Source organism: Scyliorhinus torazame, chromosome 8 (assembly GCF_047496885.1).
Source record: "Scyliorhinus torazame isolate Kashiwa2021f chromosome 8, sScyTor2.1, whole genome shotgun sequence".
Taxonomy (NCBI): domain Eukaryota; kingdom Metazoa; phylum Chordata; class Chondrichthyes; order Carcharhiniformes; family Scyliorhinidae; genus Scyliorhinus; species Scyliorhinus torazame.
Window position 1 is genome coordinate 69,412,896 of NC_092714.1, and position 17,139 is coordinate 69,430,034.

The window sequence follows — 17,139 nt, forward strand, 5'->3', positions numbered from 1 at the left end:
AGTGATCTCTATATGTGCATGTACACAAGGGGTTAATGTGTAATCAGAAGCACCAGATGATCACTAGAGGGCCGGACCAACAGGGGTATAAAAGTCAATCACATTGGGTCTCGGGCTCTCTCGGGGGTGCACTGTGACCAGGTCAATAGCAGAGTAGTTCAGATGGCTAGTGGAGTTATGTATAGTTACTGTAGTTAGATCTTGTTAACCTTATCACTAGTATCAAAGTTAAAGTAAATAACTGATGCAATTACTGTTATAGTTACCCAATAAACCTTTTGTTACTGCTGGATGAGTTCGAGTCTTCTTCATCGAGATTCAGAAGACCTCTTCATTAGCCAAGGATTGAGTAGCACATGTTACCTACCACACAGGTAACAAAACAAGTGTGAGTGAGTGTGTGAGAGAGAGTGAGAGTGTGTGTGAGTGAATGCTTGTGAGAGTGAGTATGAGTGCATGTGAGAGATGAGTGTGTATGAGAGTGACTGAGTGCGAGAGTGTGTGTGAGTGCCTGTGAAAGTGGGTCTATGTGAGTGAGTGTGTGAGAATGAGTGTGTATGAGTGAGTGAGTTTGTGTGAGAGTGAGTATGTGTGCATGTGAGAGATGAGTGTGTGAGTGTCTGTGTGAGAGAGCAAATGTGTGTGAGAGTGAGTGAGTGTGTGAGTGTGTATGAGAGTAAGAATGGATGAATGTGTGTGGGTGAGTGTATGAGAGTGAGTGTTTGTGAGAGTAGCTGTGTGAGAGTAAATCAGTGCATGAGTGTGAGTGAGTGACTGCGAGAGTGAGCAAGTATGTGTATGAGAAAGAGGAGTGTGTGTGAGGGTGAGTGTGTGTGAGTGGCTGTGTGAGAGTGAATCAGTGTATGTGAGTGTGTGAGAATGAGCTAGTATGTGTATGGGAAAGATGACTGCGTGTGGGAGTGCGTTTGTGTGTAAGAGAGACACTAGTGTGTGTGTGAGCGAATGCACTTTTGAGAGAAACAAGTGTGTGTGTGAATGGCAGTGTGTATATGTGATATTGAGTGAGAGTGTGTGTGGGCATGAGTGAGTGTATGTGTGGGAGTGAGCGAGTGTGTGTGAGTGAGTGTGTGAGGGATAAGTGCATGTGAGAGTGAGTGTGTGTGACTGCGTGTGGGAGTGAGTGTGTGTGAGAGTGTTTGTGGGAGTGTGTGAGAGTGAGTGTGTGTGGGAGTAAGAAAGTGTGTGTGTGTGTGAGTGAATGTGTGTGAGAGGTGAGTTTGAGTGAGGGTGTGTGTGGGCGTGAGTGAGGGTGTGTGAGAGAGATGAGTGTGAGTGAGGGTGTGCGAGAGTAAATACGTATGAGAGAGTGAGAGAATCCTGAGACTGGGAGTGAGCTGCATACACACAGGCACACAAAACGCTTGTGCAGGGAAGAACACAGACACCCTCCTCCTCTTTCCTCTCCACAAACCTATTTATGCACCAGGTCCGGAAGATGAGGAAAACCCAGGCTGAAAGGCAATCCACACCCAACACCCACTGGTGTATGAATTCCACCAAAGCTAGCTCGGAATGTTCACCACCAGAGGCGATCACAGGTCCGATCTCCTCCCCTTCCCTAGTCCCTTGGGGCCTAGTCTGTCTGTCTTTAGATCTACTTCTTAAGTGAAAAGGCAAAACAGGTTTCACTCATTAGCTCTACCTCTTAGCACTGATGCACGAACAATTACACAAAGACGAGAGTAGGATGAAATCGAGGCTTTATTACACTGAGATGTGTGGCCTCCTACAGCAGCTGACGAAATGGCTACTATACTGGGAGTATACATATTTATACTCCGCCTACTGGGCGGAACCAGCAGGCAGGGATCTACCCCAGCACCTGTAGTACAGAGACCTTACCGTAAAGCATCTATACCAACATCCAATATAGACAATATATACATCAGGGGTGACGACCACATTCACCCCTGTTAAGAAAATGAGTCCGGTGGGGGTGGTGGAGAACTATATACAGAAAGTTGTGTTTTAAAAGTACAGATAATATTACAAATTCAGGCGGTCCGGTGCCTTGATCTGTCGTTGAGAGCGCCGCAGTGCTGGTGGCAACTCCGGCGGCGGCTTGGTCTTCGGTGACTCTGCGAGCGTGTCAAAATCCTCTTCATCCCCGGGTGGGAGCAAGGGGAGGACATATTGTCCCAGAGCGGGGGCTGTGCTGGGGTGCGCCGGGGGAGGGGAGGGTGGCGCCGGGGCAGGGGGGGGGGGGGGGAACCAGCTGGTGCCAGATCCCTGAGGGAGACTGTGTCTTGGCGGCCGTCGGGGTACGCTACGTAGGGTTGGCATGAAGTAGCTGTACCCTCTCAACCAATGGGTCCGCCTTGTGGAGTCGAACGTGTCAACGGAGGAGAACGGGTCCTGGAGCTGCGAGCCATGTCGGGAGCGAAACCCCGGAGGTGGACTTCCTAGGGAAGGCATAGAGACATTCAAGGGGGATTTCATTAGTCGCGCTGCACAGGAGGACCTCCTGCCAGCGGGAGGCCGGGAGACTTCTGGACCATAGGGCCAGCTAGACGGCCCTCCAGCCCGTCACATTCTCCCTCTCCACCTGCCCATTTCCCTGGGGGTGTAGCTGGTCGTCCTGCTCGAGGCAATGCCCCTGTTAAGCAGGTACTGGCGCAGCTCAGTGCTTATGAATGAGGATCCCCGAATGGCGGCGGGCAGAGACCAGGCAGCGTGGAGACAGTGGGCGGAGGAGCAACAGGAGGGTATCCAGCGCTGCCTCAGAGAGATTAAAAAGGACCTGCTAGAGCCGATGAAGGCTTCTATTGATAAGCTGCTGGAGACACAGACGGCCCAGGGGGTGGCGATCCGAGAGGCTCAACAAAAGATCTCTGTCAATGAGGACAAGATCTTAGTCCTGGCGGTAAAGGTGGAGGCGCACGAGGCGCTCCACAAGAAATGGCAGGAGCGGTTCGAGGAGATGGAGAATCGGTCGAGGCGGAAGAATCTGCGGATTCTGGGCCTCCCGGAGGGGCCGGATGTGGGGGCCTATGTGGTCACCATGTTAAACTCGCTGATGGGAGCGGGGTCCTTCCAGGGGCCCCTGGAGCTGGAAGGGGCCCATAGAGTGTTGGCGAGGAGGCCCAAGGCTAACAAGCCTCCGCGGGCGGTGCTGGTGCGGTTCGTCGATCGGGAGTGTGTGCTCAGGTGGGCCAAGGAGAGCAGCAGCAGGTGGGAGAACGCGGAGGTTCGGATATGTCAGGACTGGAGTGCGGAGGCGGCGAAGAGGAGGGCCGGGTACAATCGAGCGAAGGCGGTGCTGCACAGGAAGGGGGTGAAGTTTGGCATGGTGCAGCCGGCGCGACTGTGGGTTACCTACAAGGACCGGCACCATTATTTTGAGTCTCCGGAGGAGGCGTGGGCCTTTGTTCAGGCCGAGAAGCTGGACACAGACTGAGGGTCGGGGTGGGCGATTGGGGACTGCGGTGGATATGTTTTGCCTATTTTTGGTTCGGCGGGGGGGGCCTTTGCATTATTTTGGGTTTCTTTTTCTCTGTGTTTTTCTCTTTCGGGTTGGGGAGGGAGGATGGGGCGGGTTGGGCACTGTTTTGGTTGGTGGCAGGGCCTGGTAGGCGGAGAGCGCGGGATTTTTTCCCCGCGCCGAAGACTGGGGGGGACGGGACCGGGGCGGTGAAGCGAGGATTGTTTCCCGCGCTTAGAACGGAGGGGGAGAGCCTGTGAATGGGGAGCGGGAGAGGAGGGTGTGCCACACAATGGGAGGAATCGAAGGGGAGGCGGGAGTGGCCGGGGTCAGCAGGAGTCAGCTGACTTGCAGAAGTGCAATGGGGGGAGTAAACCAGCTAGGATGGGTCCTAGCCAGGGGGGTTGGGGGGGGGGGATCGAGTTGCTGCTGCTAAGATCAAGGAGGAGCTGGAACGAGTGGGGTGGGTCAAGACGGGGGTATGCCGCTGTGGGGAACGGGCCGGGTGTGGGGTGCGGGCACGTGGCTGGCCGAGGAGTGGGTCATGGCTAGTCGGCGGGGGAGGGGGGGCAGGTAGCCCCCTAATCCGGCTGATAACCTGGAATGTAAGGGGACTGAATGGGCCGGTTAAGCGGGCTTGGGTGTTTGCGCACCTGAAGGGGCTCAAGGCGGATGTGGTTATGCTCCAGGAGACACACCTGAAGGTGGCAGACAAGGTAAGACTGAGGAAAGGGTGGGTAGGTCAGGTGTTTCACTCGGGGCTAGATGCCAAAAATCGAGGGGTGGCGATCTTGGTGGGAAAGAAGGTGTTATTCGAGGCGTCGAGCATTGTGGCAGATAATGGCGGTAGGTACATAATGGTAAGTGGTAAGTTGCAGGGAGAGAGGGTGATACTGGTCAATGTGTATTCTCCGAACTGGGACGATGCGGGTTTTATGTGGCGTATGTTGGGTCGGATCCCAGACTTGGAAGTGGGGGGCCTGATAATGGGGGAGACTTTAACACGGTGTTGGATCCTGCACTCGATCGCTCCAGGTCTAGGACGGGTAGGAAGCCGGCGGCGGCTAGAGTTTTGAGGGGATTTATGGACCAAATGGGAGGGGTGGACCCTTGGAGATTTGCAAGGTGGGGGCTAGGGAATTTTCATTCTTCTCACATGTCCATAAGGCTTATTCTCGAATCGACTTTTTCATTTTGAGCAGGGCGCTGATAGCGAGAGTAGAGGATACCGAGTATTCAGCAATAGCCATTTCGGACCACGCCCCACATTGGGTGGACTTGGAGATGGGGGAGGAGAGGGACCAGCGCCCGCTGTGGCTCTTGGAGGTGGGGCTGTTGGCGGACGAGGAGTTGAGCGAGCGGGTCCGAGGAAATATAGAGAGGTACTTGGAGACCAACGACAACGGGGAGGTCCGAGTGGGGATGGTATGGGAGGCACTGAAGGCGGTGGTGAGGGGAGAGCTGATCTCCATCAGGGCCCACAAGGAGCGGAGGGAGCGGGAGAGGCTGGTGGGGGAGATGGTGAGGGTAGACAGGAGGTATGCGGAAGAACCTGAGGAAGGATTGTTGAGGAAGAGGCGCAGCCTCCAGGCCGAATTCGACCTGGTGACCACCAGGAAGGCGGAGGTGCAGTGGAGGAAGGCCCAGGGGGCGGTTTACGAGTATGGGGAAAAGGCAAGCCGGATGCTGACACATCAGCTTCGGAAGCGGGATGCAGCTAGGGAGATCGGGGGAGTTAAGGACAGGGGAGGGAGCGTGGTGCGGAGTGGGGTTGGCATCAATGGGGTCTTCAGGGACTTTTACGAGGAATTGTACTGATCCGAGCTCCCACGGGAGGAGGGAGGGATGGGCCGTTTCCTGGACCAATTGAGGTTTCCAAAGGTGGAAGAGGGACTGGTGGCAGGACTGGGGGCCCCGATTGGGCTGGAGGAGCTGATCAAAGGGATAGGAAGCATGCAGGCGGGGAAGGCACCGGGGCCGAACGGTTTCCCGGTCGAGTTCTATAAAAAATATATGGACCTGTTGGGCCCGCTGTTAGTTAGGACCTTTAATGAGGCAAGGGAGGGGGGGCTTTACCCCCGACGATGTCCCAGGCACTAATTTCCTTGATCCTGAAGCGGGACAAGGATCCCCTGCAATGTGGGTCTTACAGACCGATTTCCTTGCTAAATGTAGATGCCAAGGTGCTGGCGAAGGTCTTAGCCACGAGGATTGAGGATTGTGTGCCGCAGATCATCCATGAAGACCAGACGGGGTTTGTGAAGGGGAGACAGTTGAGCGCGAATGTGCGGAGGCTTTTGAACGTTATCATGAGGCTGGCGAGGGAGGGGGAGGCGGAGATAGTGGTGGCGATGGACGCTGAGAAAGCCTTCGATAGGGTAGAGTGGGGGTACCTGTGGGAGGTGCTGAAGAGGTTCGGGTTTGGGGAGGGGTTTGTCAGGTGGGTTAGGCTGTTGTACGATGTCCCGATGGCGAGTGTGGCCACAAATATGAGGAAGTCAGAGTACTTTTGGTTGCACCGAGGGACGAGACAGGGGTGTCCCCTGTTCCCCCTGCTCTTCGCACTGGCGATTGAACCCCTGGCTATGGTACTGAGAGAGTCGAGGAACTGGAGGGGGTTGGTGCGGGGTGGGGAAGAGCACAGGGTGTCGCTTTATGCGGACGACCTGCTGCTGTATGTGGCGGACCCGGTGGGAGGAATGCCAGAGGTAATGAGGATGCTTAGGGAATTCGGGGATTTTTCGGGGTACAAGCTCAATATGGGGAAGAGCGAGCTGTTCGTAGTTCAGCTAGGGGACCAGGAGAGGGGGATTGGCGAGCTCCCACTAAAAAGGGCGGAGAGGAGTTTCAGATATTTGGGGGTCCAGGTGGAGTCCAGGAGCTGCGGGGCCCTGCATAGGCTTAACTTTACAAGGCTGGTGGAGCAAATGGAGGAGGAGTTCAAGAGGTGGGACGCGTTGCCGCTGTCCCTGGCGGGTAGGGTGCAGTCAATCAAAATGACGGTGCTCCCAAGGTTTTTGTTCCTGTTCCAGTGCCTCCCCGTGTTTATCCCGAAGGCTTTTTTCAGGCGGGTTAACAGGAGTATAATGGGGTTTGTGTGGGCGTGAGGGACTCCGAGGGTGAGAAGGATGTTCCTGGAGCGGAGTAGAGATAGGGGGGGGCTGGCGCTGCCCAACCTCTGTGGGTACTACTGGGCCACCAATGTGACAATGGTGCGCAAGTGGGTGATGGAGGGGGAGGGGGCTGCATGGAAGAGGCTGGAGACGGCGTCCTGTGTGGGTACGAGTCTGGGGGCGCTGGCAACGGCGCCGCTGCCGCTCCCTCCAAGGAGGTATACCACAAGCCCGGTGGTGGTGGCGGCCCTCAAAATTTGGGGGCAGTGGAGGCGGCATAGGGGGGAAAGTTAGGGCCTCGCCGTGGACCCCATTACAGGGGAACCACCGGTTCGCCCCAGGAAGAACAGGTGGAGGGTTTTCGGGGTGGCACAGGGCAGGCATACGAAAGTTAGGGGACCTGTTTGTGGACGGGAAGTTCGCGAGCTTGGGTGAGCTGGAGGAGAACTACGGGCTCCCCCCGGGGAACACCTTCAGGTACTTACAAGTAAGGGCGTTTGCCAGACGGCAGGTGGTGGAATTCCCACGGCTACTGCCACACACAGTACAGGACAGGGTGCTCTCGGGGGGGTGGGTGGGATTGGGGAAGATCTCGGAAACTTACCAGGTGATGCAGGAGGAGGAGGAGGCCTCGGTGGTGGAGTTGAAAGGTAAGTGGGAGGAGGAGTTGGGAGAGGAGATCATAGAGGGGACGTGGGCAGATGCCCTAGGGAGGGTGAACTCTTCCTCTTCATGCGCGAGGCTCAGCCTCATACAGTTTAAGGTGCTGCACAGGGCACACATGACCGGGACAAGGATGAGCAGGTTCTTTGGGGGTGAGGACAGGTGTGTTAGGTGCTCAGGGAGCCCAGCAAATCACACCCATATGTTCTGGGCATGCCCAGCGCTGGAGGAATTTTGGAAGGGCGTAGCGAGGACGGTGTCGAGGTTGGTAGGATCCAAGGTCAAACCGGGCTGGGGGCTCGCAATATTTGGGGTGGCAGAGGAGCCGGGAGTGCAGGAGGCGAAAGAGGCCGGAATTCTGGCCTTTGCGTCCCTGGTAGTCCGGCGGAGGATTCTCCTTCAGTGGAAAGATACGAGGCCCCCAAGTGTGGAATCCTGGATCAGCGATATGGCAGGGTTCATTAAATTGGAGAGGGTGAAATTCGCCTTGAGAGGGTTGGTACAAGGGTTCTTTAGGCGGTGGCAACCGTTCTTAGACTTTCTGGCAGAACGCTAGACATTGGTCAATGGCAGCAGCAGCTCGGGGCGTGGGGGGGGGGTTTACTTTATTTTTGTTTCTGTTATTTACACTGGAAGGGTCTGAGGGGGTGTCTACACCTGTTGTCTTAAGTCGGGGTGTTAATGTTAATTTATTATTTAGGTACAGGGGGAGAGGGGTTTGGGGGGGTTGCTTTTTTAGATTGTGTTTTGTACTTAACCCTGTTGGGTTCTTTTTTCTTTCTCATTTTGTTATTGATATTTTATGAAAACTTTTAATAAAAATTATTTTTTTTAGAAAATCAATGAGGATCCCCGGTTGCTGTGGACGTAGGCGGGGAAGCCGAACAGAGCGAAGATGGTGTTGAGGGCTTTGATGACGGTGGCAGACGTCATGTCGGGGCATGGGACGGCAAAGGGGAATTGGGAATATTCATCGGCCACACTGAGAAAGTACGTGTTGCGGTCGGTGGAGGGGAGGGGCCCTTTGAAGTCCACGCTGAGGCATTCAAAGGCGCGAGAAGCCTTCACCAGGTGCGCACGGTCTGGCCGGCAGAAGTGCGGTTTACACTCCGTGCAGACCTGGCTGTCTCTGGTGATAGCCCTGACTTCCTCGATGGAGTAGGGCAGGTTGTGGGCCTTGATGAAATGGTAAAAACGTGTGACCCCTGGGTGACAGAGGCTGTCGTGCAGGGTCCGGAGTCGGTCCACTTATGCGCTGGCACATGTACCTCGGGATAGGGCATCGGGGGGCTCGTTGACCTTACCGGGGCGATACAAAATCTCGTAATTGTAGGTGGAGAGCTTGATCCTCCACCTCAAGATTTTATCGTTTTTGATCTTGCCCCGCTGTGTGTTATTAAACATGAAGACAACCGACCGTTGGTCAGTGAGGAGAGTGAATCTCCTGCCAGCCAGGTAATGCCTCCAATGCCGCACAGCTTCAACGATGGCTTGGGCCTCTTTTTCGACGGAGGAGTGCCGAATTTCGGAGGCATGGAGGGTGCGGGAAAAGAATGCCATGGGCCTGCCTGGTTGAGGGTGGCGGCCAGAACGACGTCTGATGCATCGCTCTCAACTTGGAAGGGGAGCGTCTCGTCGACCACGTGCATCGCGGCCTTGGCGATGTCGGCCTTTATACGGTTAAAGGCCTGGTGAGCCTCGGTCGTCAGAGGAAAAATAGTGGATTGAATGAGTGGGCAGGCCTTGTCCGCATAGTTTGGGACCCACTGGGCGTAATACGAAAAGAACCCCAGGCAACGTTTGAGGGCCTTGGGGCAGTGGGGGAGGGGGAGTTCTATGAGGGGGCAAATGCGATTGGGGTCGGGCCCCAGAACTCCGTTCTGGACCACATAGCTGAGGATGGCTAAGAGGTTCGTGCTGAACACGCACTTCTCCTTGTTATACGTGAGGTTGAGGAGAGTGGCGGTGTGGTGAAATTTGGCACGGTTGGCGTCATGGTCCTGCTGATCGTGGCCGCAGAAGGTGACATTGTCCAGGTACGGGAAAGTGGCCCGCAGCCCGTACTGGTCATCCATTCGGTCCATCTCCCGTTGGAAGACCGAGACCCCGTTGGTGAGGCCGAAAGGAACCCTAAGAAAGTGGTAAAGGTGGCCGTCTGCCTCAAATGCAGTTTATGGGCGGTCTGCCTTGCAGATGGGGAGCTGGTGGTAGGCAGATTTCAGGTCTACTGTCGAGAAGACCCGGTACTGTGTAATCTGATTGACCATATGAGATATGCGTGGGAGGGGGTACGTGTCGAGCTGCGTGTACCGATGGATGGTCTGACTGTAGTCAACGAACATCCTGTTTTTCTCCCCAGTTTTGACCACTGCCACTTGGGCTCTCCAGGGGCTGTTGCTGGCCTCGATGATGCCTTCCCGAAGCAGCCACTGGACTTCAGACCTGATGAAGGTCCTGTTCTGGGCGCTGTACCGTCTGCTCCTGGTGGCGACGGGTTTGCAATCTGGGGTTAGGTTTGCAAAAAGGGAAGGTGGGTTGACCTTAAGGATCGCGAGGCCGCACACAGTAAGTGGTGGTAGTGACCCGCCGAATTTCAGGGTTAGGCTCTGGAGTTTGCACTGGAAGTCCAGGCCGAGTAGCAAAGCAGCGCCGAGGTTGGGGAGGATGTAGAGGCGTAAGCCGATGAACTCCATGCCCAGGACAGTGAGAGTGGCGATGAAGTACCCCCGGATCACCACGGAGTGGGACCTGGAGGCCAGGGAAATTCTCTGGTTAGCGGGGTGTACCGCGAGGGAGCAGCACCTTACCGTATCGGGGTGAATGAAGCCTTCAGTGCTCCCGGAGTCCAGCAGGCAGGAGATCTCGTGCCCTTTGACCTTCACTTTAGTTGAAGCAGTCGCGAGGTTGCGTGGTCGAGGCTGATCAATCATGACCGAGGCAAGACGCGGCTGGTCGTTGGCGGTTGCAGGGATGAGTGGCCGTATGAGGTGCCCGATGGGCATGGGTCCGGAGTCGGGTAAGATGGCGGCGCCTACAGGCCGCACGTGTCGTGGGGAAAGCAAGATGGCAGCACCTGTTGGTCCTGGGAGGAACAAGATGGCGGTGCCCACATGCCGCACGTGTTGCGAGTCGGGCAAGATGGCGGCGTCCACTGGCCACACGTGGTCCTAGGAGGGGAAGATGGCGGTGCCCACTGGCTGCACGTGGGGGGTGCCGGGACAATAGCGGCGATTGAGCGGGCCTGGCACACTGCAGCGAAATGTCCCTTCTTGCCACAGGCCTTGCAGAGGGCGCTCCACGCCGGGCAGCGCTGTCAGGGGTGTTTTGACTGCCCACAGAAGTAGCATTTGGGCCCCCCCGGGGTTGGTTGGCTACTGCGTGGCACAGGCATGGGATTGGCTGAGGACGGTCGCTGATGGGATCCATGATGGGGCGGGAGTCTGTGGAGTCCACGATGCACAGAGGTGGTGGGCCGCGCGGTCGGGGGCATAGGCCTGAATGTTGCGTGATGCGACCGTAAGTGTAAGCGCTAGTTTTTTGGTCGCCGCGAGGTCGAGCGTGGCCCCCTCTAAGAGGCTCTGGGGCGGATGTAGTCAGACCCTATGCCCGTAACAAATGCGTCTCTCATTAGCAAATTCGAGTGTTCGTGGCCGAAATGGCCTGACAGTCACAGTCTCTAACTAGGGGGCGCAGGGCGCGCCAGAAATCTTCCACCGACTCACCGGGAAGTTGACGTCACGTGGAGAGGAGGAGCCTGGCGTAGAGTGTGTTAGTCCGCTGAGCGTAGTTTTACTTCAGTAGCGCCATGGCCTCTGCGTAGGTCGGCGCGTCCTGGACATATGGAAAGATGTTGGAGCTCAGCCGCGTGTAAAGGATCTGGAGCTGCTTGGCTTCTGGAATTTCGTCTGGCGCAGACCCGATGTACACTTCAAAACAGGCTAGCCAATGTTCAAAGTCCTTTTTGGCGTTGTCTGCTTGCGGATGCAGCTGCAGGCGATCCGGCTTGATGCGGAGGTCCATCTTCTGAAAAACTCAGTGTAATAAATTGATGCACGATCAATTACACAAAGTAGGATGTAATCGAGGCTTTATTACACTGAGATGTGTGGCCTCCTACAGCAGCTGACGAAATGGCTGCTGTACTGGGAGCACACATATTTATACTCCGCCTACTGGGCGGAGCCAGCAGGCAGGGATCTACCCCCGTACCTGTAGTACAGGGACCTTACCATAAAGCACCTATATCAACGTCCTAGATATACAATATATACATCAGTGGTGACTACCACAAGCACTTTTTAATGATTCTGTGTAATTGACAAAGCTGTGATTGTAAAGTGTATCACAGTGGAACCTGAGCTTTTGATTGGCTTTATAAGAGGCACTGTGTACAAAAACCAAGAGGTTTTGCTAAACCTATATAAAATAGATTGACCCCACTGCAACTATGTTTCCTAATTCTGAGCTTCCAAAAGGATGCAAGGGGGGGAAGCTAAGGCTGTGGTGGGAGCAGGAGAAGATAATAAGGGACCTGGCAACAGGAGGAGCACCAAGGCCCATGATTATTCTCCCCAGCCCTGATGTCTGCCTTCTATGTGAACTTATTACCATGTCATTGCAAAATCTTCTTACAAAACATTCAAAATATTTTCTAAAGCTTTTTGAACTGAAAGTATTTGATTTGCCATTTATGACAGAAATGTTTCATGTCCACTATAAGTGTTTAAACATCAAAAATACACATTTCAGAATAACATGAAAATGTATCAGTTTAATTGACTTTTGCGTTAATTTTATAGGTCTACATTAAAGCTTTTTGTGGAACAGTGTCTTTCCAAAACTTTGAACTTGGATTTGATACTTTAAACCTCTTCATGGCCTCACGCCACCCTATCATTGTCGCCATTTCTAGTCCTACATCCTTGGTGTGTAGGTCGAGTTTTACTCAGATGGTATCACACTCCCTCTGAGTCAGACGGCTGGCGGTTCAGGCCCCACTCCATGTCTTGAGAACAAAAAACTTGGCTGACACTCCAGTATTGGAGGTTCTGCCTTTCAGTTAAACTGAAGCCGCCTACCCTTTCAAATGGGCATAAAAGATCCCAAGCACGATTTCAAAAAGCAGCTGGGCCATTTTGCCTGGTGTGCTGGCCAATATTTATCTCTCAACCAACATCACAAAAGCAGATTACCTGGTATTTATCAAATTGCACTTTGTGGGATCTTGCTGAGTGAAATTTCCCAGTGCGTTTCTTACAATACAACAGTAATTACATTTCACTGGGCAGGATTTTCTGTGTATTTTCCAGAGGAGGAAGTGACTCACCAAAGGCCGTCAGCGAGATTTTCCTTCCCGCCAATGTCTCCGGCGGTTTGTATTGCTCACCCATCCCGTTGCCCGGAACCTGCCATGGTGTGGGAACCTTTTGGTGGGTCCGGAAGATCCAAGAGGTTTGGTTGTGAAAGATGCTCTATCAAGGCCGGAATTCTCCAGCCGTTGATGCCGGCAAGATTCTCTGGTCTTGCCGGCAGCGTGCCACCTCCCACGTGGGAGGCTTCAAGGGGGATTGCCATTGACAGCAGCGAGAGCAGAGAATCTCACCGTCAGCGAACATCGCTCTGCTGCCATCTGCTGAGAGACATGTGGCTGGGAGGCCGGAGGATCCTGCCCCAAGGGCTGGATTCTCCCGTCCCGCCCACCGCAAGAACGCCACGGGCAAACCGCGAACAATGGAGAACTCCAGTGACCTCGGGTGGGATTCCCTGGTCGCCAGGCGGACGTGGCCGGAGAATCCCGCCATATGCTTTTCAATTGCTCTTCTCTCCATAACTCTCCCTTCCACTAATTCTGGAGAACGTTGGTCTTCCCTCCCTAAGCCCATCTTCCTCTCCTCGTCTTTCTCCTTAGAACACACTTCCTTGATCAAGGTTTTGACAAATTTCATACATCCTGTTTGCCTGATTAAACCTTTGTAAAGCATCCTGGGATATTCTTTGATGTTAAAGGTATACAGTAAATGCAAGTTATCGTCATGATAAAAGTCATTCAACTTCAGGCTGTTGCCTTGTTTTGCTCTAACTGCCCTCCAAAACAATCAATGACCAGCAGGCCCACTCATCACTATAATCTTTGAAGTTTACTCACATTCTCCTACTCCTTAGCTTCCCCTTCTCTGAAATTTAAACTTCAACCCTGAAACCAAATCCCTCATCACCATTGCTGCAAAAATGTAGAACTTCAATTTGAACATGCATCTCATTGGGTCCTTCTTAAAATTTGTAAATGTTACAATACTTTGATGCTTGCATTAAAAATAAATGAAATATGTACCTCACTGCGCCTCCTCCATGTTGTTGCACGCTCCCAGCTGGAAGATCAGCTCTATCTTCCTTCCCAGCTCTGACATATGGCCCAATTAATTTACAAAATGATTTTCCTGCTCCACATATTTTAAAATAAACCTGCAACAATGCTGTCAAACTTTCACCTAATAATTCTATTGTTATTAAACAGTATCATTTTCAAAATGAAGAACCCTAAAGTAAAAGTATTGCATTGATAACTAAGTGGTACAATGGTCTTGACACTTTCACCTCAGCACTTACATTTGGATCTAACCCAGACTGATGGAATACAATTTCTGTTGTGTGAAATGAACAGGACAGTTTCAACAATGTTCCTGTCAGTCTACAGCCTTCAACTGTCTGTAATTCAGCACTAATGGCAATCTCAAAGAATGACTGGTGCAAAAAATAGTAACATTGGTGCAGTAGTGGGTATCCTTTGAAGGTTACGATGGCGAGAGCTCTATGTATCTGGTTGTGCTATAATTGGCTGGAGAGTTCGTGACATCAGGTGCTTGATTTTCAATCTGGGGTCACGAACCTGTGCAGCAGCTGTATTATTGACACAACACCATTTGGGCTGGAAGCAAGCCTGGCACCTAATTATGGGTGCCAGGTGCTGCATGGAACTGTCTGTAGACTGCAATGCTCCACGGAAGATAGCAGCCACGATTGGGCTTGCCGCTGCTTTGTAGATTGGAGCAAGCAGGAGAGCAGAGAGTGGGCAGCCTCAAGGGGTCAAATGGTCAATCAGAAGGTACTTGGTCCACTCTGTTTGTATAACCTATTTTCCCATTACTTTTACTCATCAGCTCCATCACATAATGGCTCTTCACATTCCTCCTGACAGCTGAGCATTCACATGAACCAGACCATTTGCTTTTCCCAGTCTCTACTTTGTAAACCTTCTTCAGGCCCTCCCCAGCTGGTTATGAAGTTATTAGAGAAGCTCAGTTCGAGGCAAGAAGATGTCCAGCTCCACATCTTCCCAGCTTTGAGAATACCGGAGTGTTCTGGAGGCCTCGGAAGACTGAGATGCCAACTGAGAGTGCTATTTTCAAAACATGTCTGCACCCAACCTCGTCCCCACAGGCAATTGAAAATCAAGCCCCAGGTATCTCTGACAGGTAGAGTTCTATTCTTCAAAACTAACATAATAACAATAATCTTTATTGTTCTTCAGTGTCACAAGTAGGCCTACAATGAAGTTACTGTGAAAATCCCCTAGTCGCCACACTACACGCCTTCGGGTACACTGAGGGAGAATTCAGAATGTCTAATTCACCTAACACCACGTCTTTCGGGACTTGTGGGAGGAAACTGGAGCACCTGAAGGAAACGGGAAGAACGTGCAGACTCGGCACAGATAGTGACCCAAGCTGGGAATCGAACCTGGGTCCCTGGCGCTATGAAGCAACAGTGCTAACCACTGTGTTACCATGCCACCCGCATCCTTCACTTCGCTAAATATTTTTCTTAAATATTTTACTTCCTGTGAAAGACTTTCTCCCATTTTATTTCAACATTGTTTTCCATCACATTATTGGTATTACTTACTCTGAAGCACTCCACGCTTTGTCTCTAAGTCGGTGAACTTGTTGATGATTTACTTCTGAAACAATTGTGTACAGCTAGAACTAACCTGGGTAGTACTGGGAGTTAGTTTTGACAGTTCTAATCTGGTACATACCTGATATTAATGTGCCGGACCATAATTGTGCATAAAGAAATTGCAGAAATTCCAACCAAAGTTACATCCCTATCTTGCAATTTATGTTTCTGAGGATTGAACTGCTCACCAAGTACATGCACCCCATAATATCCATAGCCAGTAGTCATCGTGTATACAGTGATGGATGGATATACCTGACACAATGAATCACTTTCATATTTGCTCTCCCATTCAATTGATCTGACTTTCTCCCTTCCTCACATCACTTGCTACCTTTAAATGGTCCTTCTCAGAAGGACCCACTGGGGTTGAGATTCAGCTTGAGTTGATGGAAAAGAAAATAAGACACTGCGGAACAGTTAAAATTTACACCAAATGATCCCCTTAAGAAGTTATAAATTTACCCTGACGAAGTATCCTAGTACTTACCACCTACACAGAGCCTTTGAAGGACAGGAAAATGCCGTCAGCAATTTGACTTAAAATGGAGATGAGGTGAATTATTTTCTCAGAGGGTTGTCAGTCTTTGGAACTCTCTTCCTGAAAAGGTGGTGGATGAAGAGTCTCTGAATATTTTTAAGGCAGAAGTGGACAGATTCTTGGTAAGCAAGGGGTTAATAGGTTGTTGGGGGTAGGCGGAATGCAGATTTGAGGTTACTATTAGATCAGCCATGACCTTATTAAATGGTGGAACAGGTTTGAGGGTCAGAATGGTCTACTCCTGCTCCTTGTTTGTCTGTTCATATTGTTAAATATGATTACAGGCAAACCTACCTCAGCTATGTGCAGCAGGACAAGCATAGTGGTAGTACTCTGGGTCAGTGGTGAACATTAATTGCACCCTGTTAGATGCTCAGAGATCCACTGCAGGTGCATTTCCTAAACTTAAGGTACCTACTCCATCACAATAATACTGACTTATAGATCGTCATGTGTCAGTCATTTCTGATACCAGAAGAGAAGCTACTTACAAGTAATTATTTTACTAAAGGGAAGTGTCTTGTAGATTTTGGTTAGATTCAATGAGGGAGTTTTAAAGAAATAAACTCACCGAGTAAATGCAATTTAAAATCTTGAGAGAATTGAAGTTTTCCATCCTTGTTGTGTGCTTCAAATTTGTATTCTCCTTCATCATCTTTTGTCGTGATGTCAAATCTCAGTGTGCCATTTGGAAAAATTTCAACTCTTGACTTAAATTTTCCATATGCCCGAGAACCATTTTTGTATCGTGCAACTAACGTTGAGTTTTCTTTAACCCACTTAAAGTCACTTTCAGTATTGAAGCTTTGATTCCAAAAATGTACAAACATAGGATGGCCACATTCACTATAAACATTTTCTACATTGCCAGTACCTTCTGTAAGAAACCGTCCTGAAAATGAACAGAAAATAAATGCTAAAAATTACAATCCACAATTAATTTCAACTTATAAATAATTTTTCAGGTTAGTTTATCTTACCAGAGACAGCTATCATGAGAATCAAGCTGTATTGTGCACAGTTACTATAAGAAATCATCCTGACTGGTTTTAACTGCTTGGTCGGAACTCTGATTTAGTTAACAATATTCCTAAGAAGGGAACTAAAGAGAACTGCATTGGAAAGTTTCTGCAGGCACTTTGACAGGAAGGAAGGGAGGGAATAAACAAATAAGAGCCAAATTGAGTTCCGGACCTCCAATGATACAAATTGGAGTTTAGCTCAAAAACTATGCTGAAAAGAAAGCAATTTTAACCTAAGATCTCCCTATAAATGCGGTGTAAAAAACATAAAGCGAAAAAATCTACTTCTTATTCAAACAATATTCACAGAGCTCTGCCAGGTCTCGTGGTTGTAAAAGATCTGATCAACTGAACCTTCCAACATTTCTTCAGCTGTCACTGGCCACAACAGTGGATTGGGTG

The 17,139-nt window shown here is 51.3% G+C and overlaps 1 protein-coding gene across 1 annotated transcript in view; it reads right to left on the reverse strand.

Moving 5' to 3' along the window:
• Positions 1 to 16,808, reverse strand: part of LOC140428865 (uncharacterized) — a 31,966-nt gene extending 15,158 nt beyond the window's left edge. Inside the window, exons 1-2 of the mRNA XM_072515520.1 lie at positions 16,696 to 16,808; positions 16,287 to 16,607 (exon numbers count right to left, since the gene is read on the reverse strand). Coding sequence (XP_072371621.1) covers positions 16,287 to 16,607; positions 16,696 to 16,753 — 379 coding nt within the window. The 5' untranslated portion in view covers positions 16,754 to 16,808. The remainder of the gene's footprint in view (positions 1 to 16,286; positions 16,608 to 16,695) is intronic.
• Between the last annotated feature and the right edge of the window lie 331 nt (positions 16,809 to 17,139).